The 21785-nt window shown below is 38.7% G+C and overlaps 1 protein-coding gene across 1 annotated transcript in view; it reads right to left on the bottom strand.

The window, feature by feature from the left end:
* adcy2b (adenylate cyclase 2b (brain)) overlaps positions 1-21785 on the bottom strand; it is a 144859-nt gene that overhangs the window by 46597 nt on the left and 76477 nt on the right. The window contains exons 5-10 of the mRNA XM_007231726.4: positions 19361-19510; positions 12360-12508; positions 6599-6710; positions 5699-5826; positions 2463-2621; positions 1985-2117 (exon numbers count right to left, since the gene is read on the bottom strand). Of these exons, the coding sequence (XP_007231788.4) occupies positions 1985-2117; positions 2463-2621; positions 5699-5826; positions 6599-6710; positions 12360-12508; positions 19361-19510 (831 nt within the window). The remainder of the gene's footprint in view (positions 1-1984; positions 2118-2462; positions 2622-5698; positions 5827-6598; positions 6711-12359; positions 12509-19360; positions 19511-21785) is intronic.

Here is a 21785-nt window from a genome sequence, read left to right on the forward strand (position 1 = left end):
CTCGCCTTAACCTACCCTCTGATACTGTGCTTATTTTGTTTATGACCCTGGATTGCCTGCCTTTTGGTTACTGACCCTCCCTGCCTGCTGTTGTATCATGTTTATCTGCATTTGTCTGTCCTTCCTTTGGTACACAAAAACCATAGCCAAAAATGCGCTGAGCCTGTCTGTCAATCACATAATCACCACATTACCCTGAACTACATTTATGTATAATTGCTCACTCAAACTATGAAGCAAAATAAGCCGCAATTAATGTAGAGACCATTGGAGTGCTTTCAGGATGACACAAGAATAGCAGCGTAATCAATCTTAAATTTAGTGCAGCAGTGAGCCAAGAGGTGGTGTAGGAGGAGCTGTGGGTTGCTGCAGGTCAGGCTGCTGAGAGGCTTTAGAGGTGGAGAACAGAAACCTGCAGGAATCCCTCAGGAGAGGAGCAGCTGCTGTTGAGCCCGCCGGCAAGAGCGCACATCCATTGATGAAGCCAAAATAAATGACCAGATTTTGAAAGAAGCACAGGGTGTTACGTAGCAAAATACGCTGCCAAGCTGAGTGATACATGTGGGCAGAGAGAAACCCACACACGTCTAAAAACATAAGCATTCTGGGCTCATCTGAGTTGCAGTGTCTGCCTGCGCTCTGTGACATGCCAAGTTGCCACAGTAAATAGACGCGTTTCAAACGAGACGTTTATGGAGGACGGCTTATGCTTTAACTGATGGTGAAGGAAGGAACTCTAGAGGCACTGCCAGACACACCACGGCTGTGAAATCTCATTACTGAAGGTGCTGTAATTGAATCAAAGGAAGTGACGCCATTGTTCTTCCATGAAACCATTAGTGTCAAACCATTTTACCTGCATCATAAAATACATAACAACTGTCTGAGATGAAGACATTTAAGATGGTCAAGAGCCTGTGCGTGTTTAAACCTGTGAAGTGACAGTTATCACTCATAATAACAAAAAGCATGGCATTGTTTTATATGATTATTTATCACTGGTAGCTCAAGAGAAGAGAAGAGAAGAGATGAGAACAGAAGAGAAGAGAAGTTGTTGGGTTGCTTACAAGCTCAAAATGGCCAGAAAGAAACAACTTTCTTTAGAGACCAGTCAGTCCATTGTTGTGTTAAGGAAGGAAATTCTACTCAATGGCAAGAAACTGAAAATATCTTATCATCCTGTTAACTACTCCCTTCGAAGAGTGACACAAACTGGCTCTAACAAGAACAGAAAAAGGAGTGGGAGGCCCCGATGCACAACTGTGCAAGAAGATAAATAACTTAGAGTGCGCAGTTTGAGAGAAAGACTGTCAAATGACAGCTGCACTAAATGGAACCCGTCAAACACCAGTGTCAACATCAGCAGTCAACCTCAGATTAAGCAGTTCATATGAGTGAGTTTTACTAACCAACTGTTTTGAATCAAGGATACAAAAACAAGAGTTAACTCATGCTAGCTGATAGCGCCCTGGCTTACCAGAACAAGTTCCTCAGTAGCACATGGTGACACCATTGTTCCTTATTATTTTTGCTTAAAATATGTCTTATCATCCAGTTCGCCTTGAAATAGACGTTCATTGATAGTGCACCTTATAAAACAGTGCGCCTTATAGTAAAATACAGTAATTATTTTCTTAAGAGTTTTATTAAGACATTCTACTTTCTTTTCTTAGGTAAAACATATTGTATGTAACATACTTTTCTACTGCAATTATAACTTACCATAGTGTGGTAAGTGTAACCCACTTAAAATTAGGTGAGTGGCACTAATGTTATAGCTGACTGATGTATGTTTTAACATTAAAATAACACCATGTAAATAAAATCTGTATTTATCACAGACAATAATATCCAGACTACTGAAGGTTACAAACAAAAGCTCGATCATTTCCGCAGTTTCAAACATGACACATAAGCTTAAAAAGTCAATTTGTTGCCTACAGCATGTTTTTATTTACATAACAGGTTTGCAATGACGCTTTACCTTCGGGTTGATGACCAGGTAAGTGACGATGCCGTGCTCTTTTAGGTATGAGTCCCGGCTCTGTCCCATTCCCGCCTCCACTTTATACGCCCCCTTCAAATGTTCCAGTGTTACAGAGGAGATATGAACCCGCCTGCGGAGCAGCACACAGGACAAACAGCCGAGCGGGAGAAAACACTTCAGTAAAAACACACGGGCGAGAATTTTTACATCAGACGAGAGAGAGAGAGAGAGAACTGTAAGTGTATAATATGAACGAGGCAGGCAGATAATAAAAGAGACTGAACTGCTTTTATTGTCTTTTTGACGAACAAAAACTCATCATCACCCACAAGCCCCTTTAGAGTGCTCTCCACAGGATGTTTATATTACCTTGAAGGGCTCTTGATCGATTTAATAGTGCTCATCACAAATGCAAAAACACAGGAACAATGAGGAGAGAGCCAGAGAAATAGAGAAAAATCACAAAAAAGCTTACCCAGGTACACCCCCAGCCTCCATGTGATTGGCCAGAGTGACGTCATGTGACCAGACATCGTACTGCCATTTCTGCAGGCCAATTACACCACACAGAACGTTCCCCGAATGCACTCCAACGCGCATGTTGATGTCGACCCCAGTGGCATCTCTCACCTTCCTGAAACGCCACATCGTATTTCAGCATTACAATACGCTCAGGCGGAGAACAGTGGCTTTTAGATTCAAAAATCATTTTTCCTAATTTTATGTTCATAAAATGTACAGTTTTAGGACTGTTTCTGTTACTGTAACCACCACTGCCCACATACTTTTCTGCATTCTTTATTTGGACATGTATGTTAAGGAATACATCCAGTTAAGGGCAGATCAGAATCAAAAGCTTCTGACAACAACAAACATGGCGACAGCAACAACAGATGTAGAATGCTGAATGGTGGTCTAAATGGCAGTGAAAACAGTATTAACCCCTTTAATGGTCTGAATTTCTTCTTCGCTGTGTCTATATGGGTAGTGTTAAGCCCTATGGGGATGGGATTAGTTTCTCAGGGGGACGTCTGTAAAAAATATTTCACACTTCTACTCAGTGATAAAACTCCTGCATCCGGACTGCAATTGAAAGAAACGGAGGACCAGTGAGTTTTTTGGCTTTCTCGGTCACATGAAATCACGTTCAGTAGCTCCTCCATTTCCATTCACTGTTGTGTTTACGTGGATCTCTGTGGAAACTCAGGCCCAAAGTGTAATTAAGTGGAAGCGGTGATATGGTTACGGTAAGGTGACGAAACTCAGAGATGTGTGTCCGGACGGGACTAAAATTAACAGACAACCACAGAGTTCAGCAAAAAACAGTAGATAATTCAAAGGACTTCTGAGAAAAACACATACATGATTGGTCTGGATGGGAATAAAATCACAGAGGACAATATAACCCCATAAAAGAGAAAATTACCCCAGGACCCCCTGAGAAACTAATGCCATCCGGATAGGGCTTTAGTGTTTCACATTACCTTTTGGCTACATGAATTCCACCAGTACTGCTTCATTCCATCAATATCTGTAAGCTTTCAAAGATCATGCACAAATATAAATGAAAGACTCTGTCTGTGTTCATGTCTGTATTTAATGCTGAGCAAAAATGAGCTTTTATAGTTATCCCTCACAATCAGGTTCAAATTGCTATCAGACCTTCAATAAACCACAGTTACTGTATTCTAACTATATTGTTGATGTCCAATAAAAAAACAAGTATCTTCATTTTTCTTGATATTTGCATAATTTCAACACACAAACTGTCTCTTATACTGTGTCTAAACTTCTTAATGAATGGACCAATAGAAATGCTCCAAAACGGCCTGAAATAGAGTTGCTGTAGTGGGGATTGTTTTCAGTTTCAGTTTAAGTTCTCTATGTATGTATGTATGTTTTTTTTATCTGCACTGAATCTGCATGACTCAAATGTGTCTTTTGCATATGAATAAAATATTATATTATAAATGTTTTTGAAAAGCAAACTGAACATCAGCCATTGTGTTAATTTAACATTTTAATCTTGTGAAACGGGATGAGACATCTGAATCATGTAATTTGCTACCGCCAAAACAAATTCACAGTTTTTTTTTCTCCAGGTGCAATGCACAGATAACTGTGAATGTTAGAAGTTAGAAGAAGATCTGCTCATACACTGCTCCAAATATGAGGGTATTAAAAAAGAGTTTGTCCTGCTAAGTAACTGTCTCAACTGTCCAGGAAAGGCTTTCTATTATATTTTACCTCATTATCCTGAACTCAGCTCACAACATCTCAAAAATACTCCCAAAAGAACCATCACTGCAAAGAATAGAAGGAAGTGTGTATGTGTTTGTGTATTTTAGGCTGAGAACAGTCCTCTACTGTTAATCCTTGTTCAGTGATAACAGCTCTGTTCAGGTTGAGGTTCACAGTAAATAAGAGCTCATAAGTGCGCATCGGACCAGAAAATGGATTTGAACTGAAGTCAGCACCATCTATAGAGCACTATTTTATTCTTACTATACTGACAGTAGACATGTGGTTCAGACAATATATTAAATCTCATCTTCATATATTTATCTATAGGGCAAATAGATTGTAATTCTAATATACAGTACGTATAATTCACAAATCAAAATACAATAACAATGGAAAGGTGATATTATAAAATAACCTGTAATCTTCATCATGTTTAGACTTTAGCAATATGTTAAAAACTAGCCTTACGCTAAGGGATAGAAGGCTATAACCCTACAGCTAGAGATGCAGATATCTAAATTGTATTTCTTTTGGGCAATATTTTTCAAATACATTTTGCAAATAATTTCATGATAAATGGACCAAAAGAAATACTAACTACTTCCATTGAAATTTTAAATGTTTTTACTTCTGTAAAACTGACCTTATCTTAGGTCTTAGAAAGGTTGTTTTGTGACAGTTCTGAACTTAAATAAGAGCTGATTCATGTGGTTAAAAATGTGTACATGAATTATATACAGCTCAGAAAAAAATTAAGAGGCCACGTCAGTTTCTGAATCAGTTTCTCTGATTTTGCTATTTAAAGGTATATGTTTGAGTAAAATGAATGTTGTTGTTTTATTCTATAAACTACGGACAGCTTTTCTCCCAAATTCTAAATAAAAATATTGTCATTTAGAGCATTTATTTGCAGAAAATGAGAAATGGCTGAAATAATAAAAAAGATGTAGAGCTTTCAGACCTCAAATAATGCAAAGAAAACAAGTTCATATTCATAAAGTTTTAAGAGTCAATATTTGGTGGAATAACCCTGGTTTTTAATCACAGTTTTAATCACATCTTGGCATGTTCTCCTCCACCAGTCTTACGCACTGCTTTTGGAAAACTTTATGCCTTTACTCCTGGTGCAAAATTCAAGCAGTTCAGCTCGGTTTGGTGACTTGTGATCATCCATCTTTCTCTTGATTATAATGCAGAGGTTTTTTAATTTGGTAAAATTAAAGAAAGTGGTCTCTTATTTTTTTTCAGAGCTATATGTCACAATGATATATATACTTTGTGTTACATGTATACAGTTACTTAATTTAATTTGATTAAATTGAAAGTAGATGTTTGAGGTTTTGGCTGGAATGTACCATATACCACAAATAATTCAAGTATTGCAGAGAGACAGAGAAAGAGAGGCAGAAAGAGAGAAAGAGGGAAAGAGAGAAGCAGGGAGAAGGAGAAAGAGAGGTGGTGTTTTACTTGATGGCCTCACACATGTCCAGTCCCATCTTTATGCAGTTCTTGGCATGGTCGGGTAGAAACTCTGGCAGTCCAGACACGCAGTAATAACAGTCCCCTAAAATCTTTATCCTCATGCACTCATTGTCCTGAAACATAAGCAGCAAAACAAATTACGCTTATTGTGTGGTATCTGCAAGCATCCACATGTTAATGTGTTATTCATATGTTGGTAGAGATTTGGTTTCTGACATTTCTGTACACTCCAGCCTATTATTTTCTTTTCTCAAAAGCCTTTGGACAATACTGGACTGTGTGTTATATACACTGCCTAGCCAAAAACTCTACACTCAAATATTTCGTTGGACCGCCTTTAGCTTTAATTGCGGCACACATTCACTGTGACATTGTTTCTATAATCTTCTGCAGTGTCACAAGATTTACTTTCTCATGCTCCCTGAATCACTCTTTCACAATTCTAGCACCATGAATCCTGAAACTGTCATCTTGGAATATGGCCGTGCCATATTGGAATAACCTGGTCTATATTCAGTATATTCAGGTAGTCAGCTGACCTCATTCTTTCAGCACATACTGTTGCTGAACCTAGACCTGACCAACTGCAGAAACCCCAGATCATTTACTTAGTTAAATCCAGACGGCGACTTGTTTTTTGTCCAGGCAGTGTATTTACAGTTATATGGCAAATAGAAATGTCTGCAAGTGGTAATTGCTGCTGAAAGATTTAGGCATTTAAGAAATGCTAGTGTCTAGATCAGGGGTCTCCAATTTAACACACTCCAATCAACTAATTAAGCTCTACAGGAGGCAGTAAGTAGATGAATTAGTGATTAGTGGTTGGACCTAAGGTCTGCTGGAAGGAAAGGTCTAGAAAGTGAGAAGATGTGGCATGTGCAGTACCTTGGCAATCTGGTCAAATTTGCCAAAAAGCTCATTGAGCATATGAACCAGCTCCCCTGGAGAGCAGTCACTGGCCAGCTGAGTGAAGCCAACGATGTCTGCATACAGGATGCTGTAAAGAGAAAAAAGGATAATGGTGCACACAGTACGGTCCATTCTCATAGATAATACAATACTGTTTTTCACTTTAGATTTTTCCCAAGTAGCCATGTTTAGCTTTGAGAACAGATCTGCACACTCTTGATTTGTTGCACAATTATCTTTTATACTGTTTATATCGTACTGTTTGTTCTATGTTGCTCCATCATGCTGGAGGAGCATAATTTCACTCCACTGTGTTCTTGTGTACAGAGAGAATGACAAGAAAAGCCTCTTAAAACTAGCACTTAACAATTTCTCTTTTGACTTCCCGCTTCTATACAAAATGGCCATGCTCTGGGAGACTGTAATCAGTTTAGAGTGGGGGTCTCAAATCTGATCCGCTGGGGTGGCTGCAAGTTTTAATCCTAACAACACCTCAGCACATCCGATTCCACCTGTTTAATCTTCTAACTACTGATCTCTGATGTGCTTCTGCTTGGCTGGAATGAAAACCAGCAGCCAAACCGGTCTTTGCAGATAAGGTTTAAGATCTCTCGTTTAGAGTAACAATAGATGGTGGAACTATAGAGAGATTTCACGTTTCTGTAATATCTGTAATATCCACAATGATAACTACTTGTATTATAACTGATTATCTGATTACAGAAAATGCATTTCATTTTCAACTAGGGGCGCACAATGATATTGGAATTATATCAGTATTGGACGGAAATCATTTTCTTTCTGATTTTCGCCCATTTTTCTCTCCAATTTAGCTAGGCAGAGTGTCCCACCCATTCATCTGCTACTCAGCTGTATATCTTCCATCACTTGTGATGCCACCACAGAATGAGGGTGACAATTATCACATGCCTCCTCCGACACATGTGAAGTCAGCCATCACCTCTTTTTAAACTGCTGATGATGCAGCATTGGCAAGTAGCATCACAGTGCACTCGGAGGAAAGTGCAGCAACTCGGTTCTGATACATCAGTTCACAGACGCCTAGTGCTGATCAACATCACCCTAGCAGTGACGAAGGGAAAGAGCGCCATCTACCCACCCAGAAAGAGCAAGGTCAATTGTGCTCTCTCAGGGCTCTGGCAGCTGATGGCAAGCTGCATGACTGGGATTTAAACTAGCAATCTCCTAAACAGATTGGCAGCGCTTAGACACTGGCATCAGCTGATTTGGCCAATATGTCAAACGGACACATTTTTTGTATGCTGGACTACTATAATTGGCCAACAGTGGCCGCACTTCTTCAAAATTCAATGATTTAAGCTTATTTTGATTTATTTATATTAGTCTTAAAGTTGATCTGTTTGCAAGCTGTTAACTATGCACTGCGCAGTTTGATTTATAGCATGTCAGTTTGTCTTTGGTATCGTGAGGAGACAAAAAAATAACGCCTTTTGTGGCGTGAAATGCTCAAAAGGCATGTTCTAGTTCTCTTAATTAATTAAGGGTGGGTGATTTTCTTGGCATAACGTAAAAATAAACCAAATAGCTCATCACTTACTATTCTCTGTAAGAGCCAGTTGTGCTCTGACTTTGGTGGATTGCTATTTTAATGGTGCAATGCTTCTGTGCTTCTCATCAGAAGACATTGACCTGTGCATTCATGCTGTGAAGATGCGCAAACAGGTAATTTACAGAAACAGCAATGTTATTTGATTCTGTATTTTGTTTATTGTTGATGTCAAAGGTTTGCTCATTGCATTGTGTCCTTGTGTGTGTTTAACAAATGATAATTGCACACAGCGCACCTGCTTTTCTAAGATGGGAATAAATGGAACAGTTGACTGTTACCTGAACACACCTCACTTCCAGACCACTACGCCCACTGGCGTAGATATATTTGTAAGCTCTGTCCCTATTTAACCCTTAGAACCCTAGGCTGTTTTTGTCAGTTCCTCTTATAACACAGTAATTATATCAGACAGACACCTGCCCTGATCTCTTTTACTTCAGAAGCCATACGGCTGCTCAAAAATGTAATCATTTAAAATGTAAAAGGAAGCAGAATTGTTATATTTTCCTGGAACTGGTCATGTTTTGGTCAAACTTTTACCAAGTTCTTGTTTTTTTTAACCCTTTAAATATATTCACACCTAAGATATCTTTTAAAAATGTTTAGACTACAGTGTTTGTAAGTAGAAAGCATAAGAATATTGATGATAGTTCATTACATGGCTTATTATTATGTTGACAAAATACATGGAGAGCATCAGGCAGATTTATTTTTCTTGATAATCACACCTCTAGGATACATGTAGATACTAAAAACCGGACACTCAGAGCCGACTGTGCCTTTCAGTATTTTGATCAGTACACACAAAGAAAACTAAATGAAAAAAAAAAAAAATTTAGTCTAAATAAATAAAAATGTTTAGTGCAAAATAACTACTTAGTAAAAATGTGCAAGTAAAATAAAAACTATATAAAGTACTGCACACATACCTAGCTTTAGTTTGAGTGCAGGTAGTTTCACACTTTTTCTGTGAAGACTTTTGAGTCATTTACTGATAATATTTGGTTTGAAACATCATATAAATATGTTGGAAGCACTAAAGGTAAATAATATTGCTTGGGGAAGGAGATCTCACTTTTTAGGTGATTTTTCAAAGGGTTTCTTGTAGATGCTTTACCACACTGGGATGTCTTCACTATATTTAGAAAGAGTAGGTTCTGCCCTTTCTAACCATATATGGATTATGTTTATGTGTGAAGGGTATCCTGATTAATTAAGCTGCGATTTTGGATGGAAAATTAATCTGTAGGGTTTTAAGGGTTAAACAATGCAGGCATAAGGCATGAAAATAGACTGTTGGTGGGGTGTAAGATAGCAATGAGCATTGCGATGGGCCTTGGGAAATGTTCAAGACAAAGCCTATAAAGCTATACTGGGGTGTATAGTCTCTTTTTAAGTTATAAATGTGAATTTCATCAATATCGGCAGATATGCACGTGTCATATCGGATATCGGACCCTTAATTTACACTTATTAAATGTATTGTTGAGGTAATCCGTCCCTGTCCACTCACTAATGTGGGTTTACGTTATCTGATCATAATCTGATCCCAATATGTCTTCGGCGTGTTTACACCTGGAATTTTAGACTTTTAAGTGAAATCTGAATTTGACACAATCGTTAACATATTATGTTGAGGTTAATGCCAGGTCTTAAACAGGCTTACATTATCAGAAACCTCATAAGCAAATCTACCTGATATTACTTTACAGCTTAGTGTATATTAAGGTAAGCATGTAAAAAATTAGTGCAAACTAGTGGGCTATTATTGTTCTTTTTCTCGTTAAGTCAGTGCAACTCTTTTTTTTTTTTCTTACATAAGTGGAGAGGTGTGTACAATGTAATTTTTCCACTTTAAAATAACGATTTAAAATTGTAGAGACAATTGTGCTCATTAGTGCAATGCATACAAAATAAAAGAGCCACACTGAGTGATATTATTGCTAAGAATTTCGTCATTTCTCTCTTTCTCCGTCTAGCAGCGCTCCAGACCATACATAACGAAACCTCACACTGAGGGGCATGCACTTCTTAGTGCTCCGCCGCTCCACACACACTGTAATAGCACGGCTGTGAAGTCTGAGGCTTATGATCCTGGTGAAATCGTGAGTAAATGCGCGCATCTGTACTCAGACCCAAATAGGGCTCTTCAGAAAGCTGTTGTGCTGCGGGAGGTCAGAGGAACTATCTAGCCATCTCCCTCTTCCTGCAAAACAAACACGAGCACCCGTCATAATGAGGAGAGCCGTCCTTTCAGCATGCTCTCACCATGATGAAAAACATATTACAGGGGGGTGTAAACCTTTGAAGCACAGAAAAATATTACTTCAAAAAAGGAGAGGACTCCATGTCCTCCCATACGATGGAAGGAAACCGATTTTATATGAAACTGAAGAGTCTTTCTTTTTTTTTAAGGTAAAATGGTTGAATACAACAGCTACTTATGTCCTTTGCAGTAAAAAGAAATACACAGCATTCTCTCTAGCTGAGCTTTCTTAGATCTCTGCTAGTATGTGGCTAGGGTTTGTAATATGTGGGTGTTTTTTTAACATATGTTCATTTTAAGTCTCACTTATGTGAACCTGAAAGAGACCTAGCTGCAAATGCAGCTGCAAATGACCTCTTTTGTGCTTTTAAAGGGGTCTTTTTAGCTCTCTTTTGGGTCCTCTTTTGATCTCATGAGATCTCATAACGCATTATTCACACCACAACTCCTCTGGAGCCCCTTGAGGAACGTATGGCTGGTGCTGTTCATCATGCAGTATAACAGATCTGGGCTGGGTTTCTGAAAGCAGCTTTGCATGAATAGAATTTAGAAATGGTAGAGCGAGAACTCGTCCCCGATGATCCCGACTCGACTCGGACTTGTCAAAAATAACTAGGGCTGTGTGTTGGCAAGAACTTGGCTATATAATACATATCATGATACAGGGGTTACAATTTAAAACATTGTAATATATTGAGATACTGTAAGCAAGGAGATATAGCTCTGGAAAACAATAAGAGCCCACTTCAGTTTTTAAATCAGTTTCTCAGATTTTACTATTTAGAGGTATATATTTGAGTAAAATGAACATTGCTGTTTTATTCTATAAACTTAGATTCCAAGTTCATATTTATAAATCACAGTTTTCATGCATCTTAACATGTTCTCCTCCACCAGTCTTACACACTGCTTTTGGATAACTTTGTGCCACTCCTGGTGCAAAGATTCAAGCAGTTCAGCTTGGTTTGATGGCTTGTGATCATCCATCTTCCTCTTTTGATTATATTCCAGAGTTTTTTTGGTAAAATTTAAATGAAATCAAAGAAACTCACCCTTTTTAAGTGGTCTCTCATTTACAGTGCTGTATAATGTGTACACATAATGTGTAATGTGTAAACAATAGGTGCCTTGCAATTAGCCATTCTTGTGTGTGAAAGTTACAGAAAGATATAGAAGGCAAATCACAACATTCATAATTGTTTGGCTTCAGTTGGGAACAAACCTTTTGGGTTCCAGAATCTATTTTTGTTGATGGAAATGAGCCAAACAGTTCCAAATTAGGTACGCAAACCGTAATGAAGTCTGATTTAGGATACCGAGTCCAAAATCTTTTAAACTAAAGTAATTTGGTTGAACTGGTTCCATTCAGGCTTATAAGAACCTTGGTGCTTGGTGCCTAAGTTTGCCCCAGTTTTAAAGAAACCAAGTGTCGCAAATATGTGATATGTCACAGAAAACACCCCCAATAGAGGAAGCTACACACTTCTTCACAATAAAGAACCTTCCATTCTTTGGTTCCAGCTGGGAACAAACATTTTGGGTTTGAACTTAACGGCTCAAAATTAGACACATGAACCTGAACAGAGCCTGTTCCACATTGGGGTAAAAAGACTGTGTGATATCAGTGAGTGGTGCAATTGGGAGTGAGATAGAAGATGTGTGAGAAGAATGTGGCAAACAAATTATAGACACTGATTTAAGCACAAAAAGTAGTACCAGAAAACCCAGGAAAGTTCACAGAATCCTTTTCAGAAGAGAGGCTTGAATGTAGTAAGAAATTCCAGTGCAGGTCCATGCAGTAAGAACTCATTTGTTAAGTAGTAAATACGCGTAGAGTAAACCTGATGGATATGTGTGCTGTGAATTAGGCATTGTCCTACCTGACGTTGGTGTGTCTCTGCACATAGAGGTTGTGGAAATTGTTGGTGTTCTCGGCCTGGCCGCAGTTTGGTCCCTTCAGCCTCTGGATGATCTCTGCCTTCATCACACGTGCAATATGGGCGGGCAGCAGGGACAGCAAGAGACGCTCCTGTAGCATAAAGAGAAGATAAAATACTGAGACATCTGAAAGCACATTATTTTTCCTTATTGTAAAGTAAACCTGAAAATAACGTGGACCAGTTTGACCTTGCTGAATTATGCTCCTGATCATAATATAGAAAAATTACAACATTTAAAAGACAAAATTCTTGTTTTCCAAATAAATGAAAGGACCTTGGTTCATGTCTTCTAAGTTGTGATATTGTACACTATGCAAAAGGCGCATTTAAAACCTTTAAGTTTCTCAAAATTTGTCAGTGTGCCTTTTAGTCCAGGGCGCCTTATGTATGAATTTTACCAGTTAGGTTGTAAAGAGCAGTAAAGCCACTCCGCTGAAGTACAGTGTTATACAGGAGTTTCAGTTTAGTTCTCCAGCACCAAGACTCGAGACTGGAGCAAAATTAGCATAGCCGCTAACTACGCTCTTTTGTCATTCAGAGGTGAGTATTATCAGCCTGTAGCCTGCTCCTAACCCCGGCTAGCACTGCTGGAGGAGCATTAGCATTACCCGCTAACCACGCTAAGCACTAGTTAGCTCTTTTGTCATTCAAAGGTGAGTATATTGGACTGTAGCCTTCCCATTTACCGGGTTAAAACAAGCTATGTGGGGCGATCCACTAGCTAATATCGCCCTGGCTTACCGGAACACTCACACAGAGATTCTCAGTGTAGCGCTGTCTGGCTAGCCTTAGTAGAAATCTGGAAATCTATGTGGTTTCTAGGTTGTTTCTGTGGTATCACAGTTGGTTATCTAAGGTGATTTTCAAGTTGCTGATGTGGTACCCCCTGTGGTTGGTTGGGTGTTACTGGTGTATTTGTATCATCGTGACACGAGAAGGGTACAAAAATGTTTGCTCCCTATTAATTTTATCGGGAAAAAGCTGTATATAAGCCCAAATCATATTTGTTTGAACAGTGTCTGTCTTCAAAACTGTGAAATAGGATACTATTTTTATTAATGATCTGATTTAGACTATTTCATATATATAAAGGGTATAACCCTTTTAATGTCTGCAAAATATGAATGTTACTGTTTATTTGAAGCTATTTGTATTTGTAATTAGACTATATTACTCAAACACACACCAAAATTATTATTGATTAACCAATATCATAGGTACAGCCTTATTAATACAATAGTGACATCCCTTTAATCAACGACAGAACTCACAGCTATCTATCAGACACATGATTTTGGCTCTCAGGCACAGCAATGTTGTGTTTTCCTGTGTACAGTTCCAGTTTGGCTCCAGTCTATAACTACAAAAGACCAGTGTGCAGTGGGAATGCAGATGAAGAGTGTTTGGTACAGAGCAAACTGTGACTGGGGGGGGACAAAAGGAAGGTCAATTATCGTCTGACTCAGGTCCATTTACCTGAAATGAAAAAAAAAAAAAAAACGGCAGACAGAAGCGCTTTCAAATTGACATGCTATTATCAACAAAAAAAGGACCCCTTTACAGACATTTGCAGCATAGAGTCCTCCTCTCTCACTGTTACTGATGACAGCTATTTACAGCTGGTGAACTAGGAGACATTTTAATAACTGAATTCAGCTTTAAGATCCACCCTTGTCACACCTTGCCCACAGGTGAGGGTATTTGTGCCTAAAAAAGGGTAGTGAGTTGTAGGAAAAATGATGGCAAACTGCAGTAGCACATCCAGTGCAAGTGTTTTTATAAAGTGACAGGTGCAACAAAAATCGGTCAAAATACCAAAAGAAAAAGGAAACGAAAATAAACAAAAACAAAATCGATTTACCAAAAAAAGTACAAGGATTCATGTTGGCTTATTCGTCAACCAACCATACCTAAGACAAATTTGGAAATTTCCTCTAAAAGTACAGTTCTGAAAAAAAAAGAGACCACTTAAAAATTATGAGTTTCTTTGATTTTTCCAAATTGAAAACCTCTGGAATATAATCAAGAGGAAGATGGATGATCACAAGCCATCAAACCAAACTGAACTGCTTGAGTTTTTGCACCAGGAGTGGCATAAAATTATCCAAAAGCAGTGTGTAAGACTGGTGGAGGAGAACATCCCAATAAGCATGAAAACTGTGATTAAAAACCAGGGTTATTCCACCAAATATTGATTTCTGAACTCTTAAAACTTTATAACCATGAACTTGATTTCTTTGCATTATTTGAGGTCTGAAAGCTCTGCATCTTTTTTTTGTTATTTCAGCCATTTCTCATATTCTGCAAATAAAAGCTCTAAATTACAATATTTTTATTTTAGTTATTGGAAACTAATTTGTTGGTCCTGTCACAGATGAGACAATCCTAAGGCAGACGTCTGAAGTCTCCTGGAAGTCATGGGCGTCACCTGCATATCAATAAAGGCTCCCTGAAAATAATTTGTGCAACTTGGGTTGTCTGTTATGGTCACCATTTCTAATGATGAGAGTCATCTATGGTCTAAGTGTAAAGCCCCTAGCATTGAGCAGTGAAACAGTGGAACTACACAAAAAAAAAAAAGCAGCAAAGAGGGGCAAATCCTAAACCAAAACGCATGTTTTTAGTCATAATGTTGCATTGTGTCAAAAACAGACCAGCTTCTTCCTACTTGATGGAAATGGTCAAAGGCAGATCTGTACCAAGAGCTCTTAGAGCTTCCAGTACAGCTCAAAACCAACAGAAAACAAACATCCAGACTCTTCTCTGTGCTGGAGGACCAAGGTGGTGGAACGAACTTCCATTGGATGTCAGAATAGCATAGTCACTTGCGGTCTTCAAATGCCAACTGAAGGCTCATCATTTCAAGGAGTTCTTAAACTAAACTTAAAAAAAATTCTCCAAGGGTTCTAAACATTTTTAAGCCTCATGTATCTCTTAATCCTAGTCTCTACAAACTAGCAATGGATACTTTGAAGTATCAACGAAGCACTGTTGTACGTCGCTCTGGATAAAGGGTCTCCTAAATACCTTAAATGTAAATGAACATACACTTCTGTGATGCAGCATTAATGCAAAAAACTACATCGAGATTTTTAGCAACATTTGCTTTTATCTTTTGTTTATATTTTCTATACTGTCCCAACTTTTTTCTGATTAATAAATAAATAAAGTAATAAATAATAAATAAATAAATGTATTCAGGGTTATATGTCAGCCCACGTCCACAAGTGGTGCCACAGTGGGGGATTCGGCAGCTTTCTACTGCAGCAATTAGCCCATTGATAGGGCCTGAGCTAATGTAGCAGGAGCAACACAGTCCGTGTATAGAGCGGCCTCGGTGGAGTGGCAGTAAAAGCAGAGAGCCGTCTGGCTCTGCTGACGCCGCTCCGCAAAAATACCAACACATTCTGCTACACGACAGGCCAGGATGACTAGTGATGTACTAAGGGAAAGCTGCCATCCATCTCAGTGGTAATTACAGTAGAACATAAAAGCATGGGGTGAAAAAGCACAAGAGTAGCTTTTGTGTGTGTATGTGTGTGTGTGTGTGTGCATTAACACCAACAGAGAAGAGGGACGGGGAGACTTGTAGCCCTTAATTGCACCATGCAGTAGCGAAAAAAGCAGCAGCTCCGATGACATGGAGAATAATGAAATTACAGGTGTATATATGCAGATAGAGCAGCAGCTCCAACACTGCCTCCCTACCCAAAACTCCCTACCTCTCACACACTTCACCACCATCTCTCCAACAGGCTCTTAATAATCCCTCCACACACAGTAAAAAACCCACAAACATGAAGAATCCAGGCAAGAGGAAGTGCTGCACAAACGTACACCCCACCCTGCTCCAAAAAGGAAGGACAGGGTGGGGGTTACTCAGCTATTTTTGGCCAAAACAACTCTCTGCTTCACTCAGCCTTGGAATATTAGAAGCCAGTTATAGTGACATAATGATCCTTTGTGTTCAATTGCACGGATGACTCACACTCAACCCCCCCGACCCCCATTACTCTCCTTCCTTCACTCACTTACTCACTCTCTCCATCCCAAAGCAATACTTATTCTACCAGCCAGCAGAGCTCTGATATTTTTAGAGTTGTCACCATCAGATACAGTATATTAGTAATGTAATAATCTAGCAAAGCTAAATCATTACAGTAATCAATGTAGTAATCAGTTTTTGTAAAATCCGAAGAGCAATAAAAATGATTTAATCAACTGACAACAAACTAGGCAATATTACAGCGCTGGAAAAAAATAAGAGACCTCTTCAGTTTCTGAATCAGTTTCTTGGATTTTGCTATTTATAGGTGTATGTTTGAGTAAAATAAAAATAAAAATCAAAATATGGTCATTTTAGAGCATTTATTTGCAGAAGGCCTCAAATAATGCAAAGAAAACAAGTTCATATTCATAAAGATTTAAGAGTTCAGAAATCAATATTTGGTGAAATAAACCTTGTTTTTTAATCACAGTTTTCATGCATTTCGGCATCTTCTCCTCCACCAGTTTTACATACTGCTTTTGGGTAACTTTTTCAGCTTGGTTTGATGGCTTGTGATCATCCATCGTCCTCTTGATTATATTCCAGACGTTTTTAATTTGGTAATTGAGTGGTCTCTTAATTTTCCAGAGCTGTATTTATAATATGATCACTATTTGATAAATCACACTCTAACTCTTTGTTGCAGGGAATTCTTTACAATACAGGTAAATAAAATAAAAGTACTTACGACTGAGATGTTCTGCTTTAAGTAATGGTAATTATTGGATGGATGGATGGATGAACGGACAGACAGACAGACAGACAGACAGATAGATAGATAGATAGATAGATAGATCTTCATTGATCCCTTTGGGAGGGTTCCCGTGGAGGGTTCCCTCAGGGAAATTAAAATTAAAATGTTAAATGAAATTAAATAAAATTGTACACTTATGGTTAAGTGTCATCATGTTAAAATATACTGTTCTTATACTGTATACTATATTAGTTCTTGTCTTATGACTTTTGCCATATAGCCTATAGATTTTATTAAATGTTTTATTACAATTTTCATATATATATTTAATAATATTCAGTAAGTACTTTAAGTAAGTTGGTGATTGTATTGGAAAACACAATATAAAGAGGTGCAGAAGTCTAGCCTTTTTGTTTTCCAGGGCCTGAGCAGTCAGCAAGAAAATAGAAATCTTTTTTGGACTGAATAAATACTCAAACCATGAAAAGCAATCACAGTATAAGGCTCTCTGGTTTGTTTTTATACATGCTGTGTCTTTATGTTTAAAGTCATTTTAGAAAGCCTTTTCCACACTTATTCTTTTTTTTTTTACTTCTTTCTGACTGATGAAAAGCAATAAGACCATCGACTGATGGTTAACTTTCAAATCACATACAGCCATGGCCAGAGCTGTATGGATTGTATCAGTGTTTCCTTACAGTGTTCAATGTACTGTGAGCAGAGACTAACTTTGCTAGCAAACACCTCTGAAGAGCAGCCTATTGATATATTCACTGTGCCATTGTTTGGATAAGCTTCTGCAATGGCACAAGATTTATTTCAATCCAGTGTTGCATTAATTTTTCACCAAGATCTTGCAGCATTGATGATGGTAGAGTCTGACCAACCGCTGCACAAAGCCTTCTCCAGCACATCCCAAAGATTCTCAATGGGGTTAAGGTCTGGACTCTGTGGTGAACAATCCATGTGTGTAAATGATGATCTCATGCTCCCTGAATCCTGTACACTTTCATAATTCCAGCCCCATGAATCCTGACACTGTCATCTTGGAATATGCTCGTATCATCAGGGAAGAAAAAAATCCATTGATGGAATAACCTGGTCTATATTCAGTATATTCGGGTAGTCAGCTGACCTCATTCTTTCAGCACACACTGTTGCTGAACCTAGATCTGACCAACTGCAGCATCAACCCCACATCATAGCTCCGCCCCCACAGGCTTGTACAGTAGGCACTAGGCATGATGGGTGCATCACTTCACTTACCTCTCTTCTTACCCTGATACCCAATCACTCTGGAACAGGGTAAATCTGGACTCATTAGACCACATGACCTTCTTCCATTGCTCCAAAACCCAATCTTTATGCTCTCTAGCAAATTGCATTTTTTTTTGGTTAGCATCACTAATTAGTGGTTTGCTCTTACTTTCACTACTAAACATAGCCCTGAGTTCTACAGTTGTTGTTCTTCGATTTGATTACATCAAACGTTTAAGTGATCACCAATCACAATCATTCAGGACCTTTTTCAGCCATGTTTGTTCCTCGAAGACGATGGGTCCCCACTAGCCCTCCAGTTTTTAATAAAGTGTTAATAACAGTTCTTAACCCAGTTTTAGTAGTTTCAGCAATCTCCCAAGATGTTTTCTCAAACAGACTGACATCTGTTACATGACAAATGGATGTGTCTTCCGACATGTTTTTTTACAAATTGAGAAGCAACTTATTGCACCAATTGGGGTTACAAAACTTGTTGCCAGCTGAAAGATAATCACCATTGCAGCAATTATCCAATAAGGCCTATTTGCTTAGTTAAATCCAGGTGGTGATTTATTTGCCAAGTATATAGAGTGTTTTAGGTTTTATCAGTCTTGATAAAACTAACTGTGTGTTAATTTAAAAAAATGTATTTAACAAACATTCTACCTTTCCCTAGCTGAGGTAGAGATTGTGATTGGTTCTACCATTGCTTTAGACTTTTTGTCCCACCCCCAGTTGAAAAGCACACCTTTAAAAACACATATAAATGTGTATGTATGTCCATCTGGCTCATGATAACTTACCATGCCATTTAATTGAGTATCTGACCTGTAAATAATGATACTTTTTTTTTTAGTAATCATGATCTTCTTGGCTACTCTGCATCCATACCTGCATTTACTGTATATACTGCAGTTCACCACCAGAAAGTGATCATACCTGCTGATGTTTCTCAAACTCCAGTTTGATGGGTGATTTGATGCAGTTGCATGTGTCCTGGTAGGTCTGTCTAAGCGCGAGATCCATCAGGTGCTTGTGATAGGCGCCTGCCATGTTTCCGCAGATGAAGATGATGATGTTAGCCAGGATCTGTCAAAGGAGAGAAAACTGTCTTAGTTAGCATGCCAAAATTTGAGAGATGTAGTACTTAGAGTCCATTGTATTTAAAAAAAAAAAAAAACTCTAAAAGTAGACTGTGCTGCTAATTAGTGGTCATTAAGTGGTTGCTGCGGTATTGCAACTAGGTTGATGCTAGACCAGTACTACAGTATTGGAAGTATTGGAACTCCTGTCGTATTTTAAGCAGTTCCCATGACATTCCTTTGTGGTTGCTAGGCAGTTACTATTGTATCCCAGGTGGCTGTTATGGTGTCTGATGTGGTTGCTCTGGTGTTACAACACAACTTGTTGAAGGATGCAAAAAGCACGTTGATGTGAATTAATGTGACACACACACACACACACGTATATACACACTTTGGTATCCTTTGGTGTGAGCGCAAGGTTTTTTTGAGACACATCAGAGACGAATAATCATGTAACTATACTGATTTGCACTGCGGAACCATAATAACCCATGATAGCGATAAACAGATTATACAGTAAGTGTCCTAAGCTGACAGGAACCTTCTCTGCTTCAGTGAGCGTAAGGAGTAAAGATTCACCCAGACCCAGTGTAGATGTGCTAAAAATGTCAGTCAGCTTAATTAGCCTCTAAACCTCTCACCACTATTAGCCAGACTGTCATTATTAGCAGATTAAACTGGTACAGCGGAGGCAATTACACTGTGCTCCTCATCAGTTAGGAACACACAGTCAACAAGGAGCTCCCCCTTCTCTTTTCTCCAGAATCCATGTGAGAAAACCGTGTTTGTCTTTCAGAGACGGCTGGATGAGACGTGATTCAGACTTCGCAGATTTAACAAGGATTCTGCCGAGATGCTGTTTGCTTTTCTGCTTTGCACTTTGCTCCCTGTCATCCTGATTTTCTTCTCTCTGTCTTCTTTACCCTCCTGCTATTTCCAGGTCCGACCCACCAGCCCTGGATAAATGGGAGTTTCTTGTACTTGTACTTGATTTATTTACACAAAATGTAACTCCAATCACACTTACAGACAAGTGAAACACAGCAATAGTATAGTTTACTAGGACTGTCACAATATAGTGCAATATATGAACATAATGTAAAACATTTTTACTTAGTGAGAAGGACTCATTAACATAAATTAGTCTGTAGGTCAACTTGTTTTAAAAACAATGTTATGTTTAGGATATTTGAATTTTTTTATATTCCAATTACAAAGCCAGAATATTCTTAAAGTGGAAAAAAGGGATAAAATATTGTGTTTAATGGTACCAATGTGCTGGAACGACCATCCCTGCTAAGCCTAATATATTAATTCTAAAATCTGGAGCATCAGATCGCATTTCACAGGAGTTTTTTCTGGCCACGTCACATGTCTTTATATGTACTTACATCACATGTACAGCCTCTAAAAGAGGATCCGGCTCAGTTTCCTGAACGCGAGCGGCTGGTGGAGCAATGGAGACTTCAGAAGAGGAAACTCAGACCTCAGTAGCTCATTCACTCATAGTAAAAACAAAGTGTCTCTCTCTGACTGACTGAACATAACCTGAAATTGGATTCATCCGCTCTGAAAGGAGACCGCATCACTCCCGCCCAGTTTAAAATGATTCTCACCAGAGAGGGCCCTAAATCCCAAAACTTATGAACATCAGCTTTAATATAAAAAAGTTCATTCATTCTAGTACATTAGTACGGTCACGCCTGCCGCTGAAAGCGAACCTGTCTCTCCCACACTCAGCAATCTCTACCTGCGATCTCCAGTCTCCAGACTACACTACCCAGAATGCACTACACACTGATATCACTCCCAGACACAATCACACGATACTGCACACGACACTACCCGGAAGCTAATCACCTGATTATTGAAATCACCTGCTTCACACAGCTGAAATACACCTCCATCCACTCAGTCATTGCTGAGTATTGTTTGGCTTACCCCCACTTTACGATGCTTTAGTGATTCTTGTGTTTTGCTCTTGTGTACCGACCTTGTTTTGTTTTTTTCATTTACCCTGATTTTTGCCTCACCTCCTACCTTTTTTATCACCTTGCTGTGTATGAGCTTTGGACTTTCCTTCTACTCTGGTATGGTTAACCCTTGCTGCTCCTGTCTGACAGAATTGACCCTGTTTGTTCTGACCACTCTCTGTTTTGCCCCTTTTTTCAATGAACACTGTTTGCTGCATCTGCTCATGTCTGAATTCTGCCCGATCATGACAAGTGCACATAGTAATGTGTAAATGTATGTATCATCATTATATCAGCGACATGAAA

Source organism: Astyanax mexicanus, chromosome 3 (genome assembly GCF_023375975.1).
Source record: "Astyanax mexicanus isolate ESR-SI-001 chromosome 3, AstMex3_surface, whole genome shotgun sequence".
In the NCBI taxonomy this organism is placed as follows: domain Eukaryota; kingdom Metazoa; phylum Chordata; class Actinopteri; order Characiformes; family Acestrorhamphidae; genus Astyanax; species Astyanax mexicanus.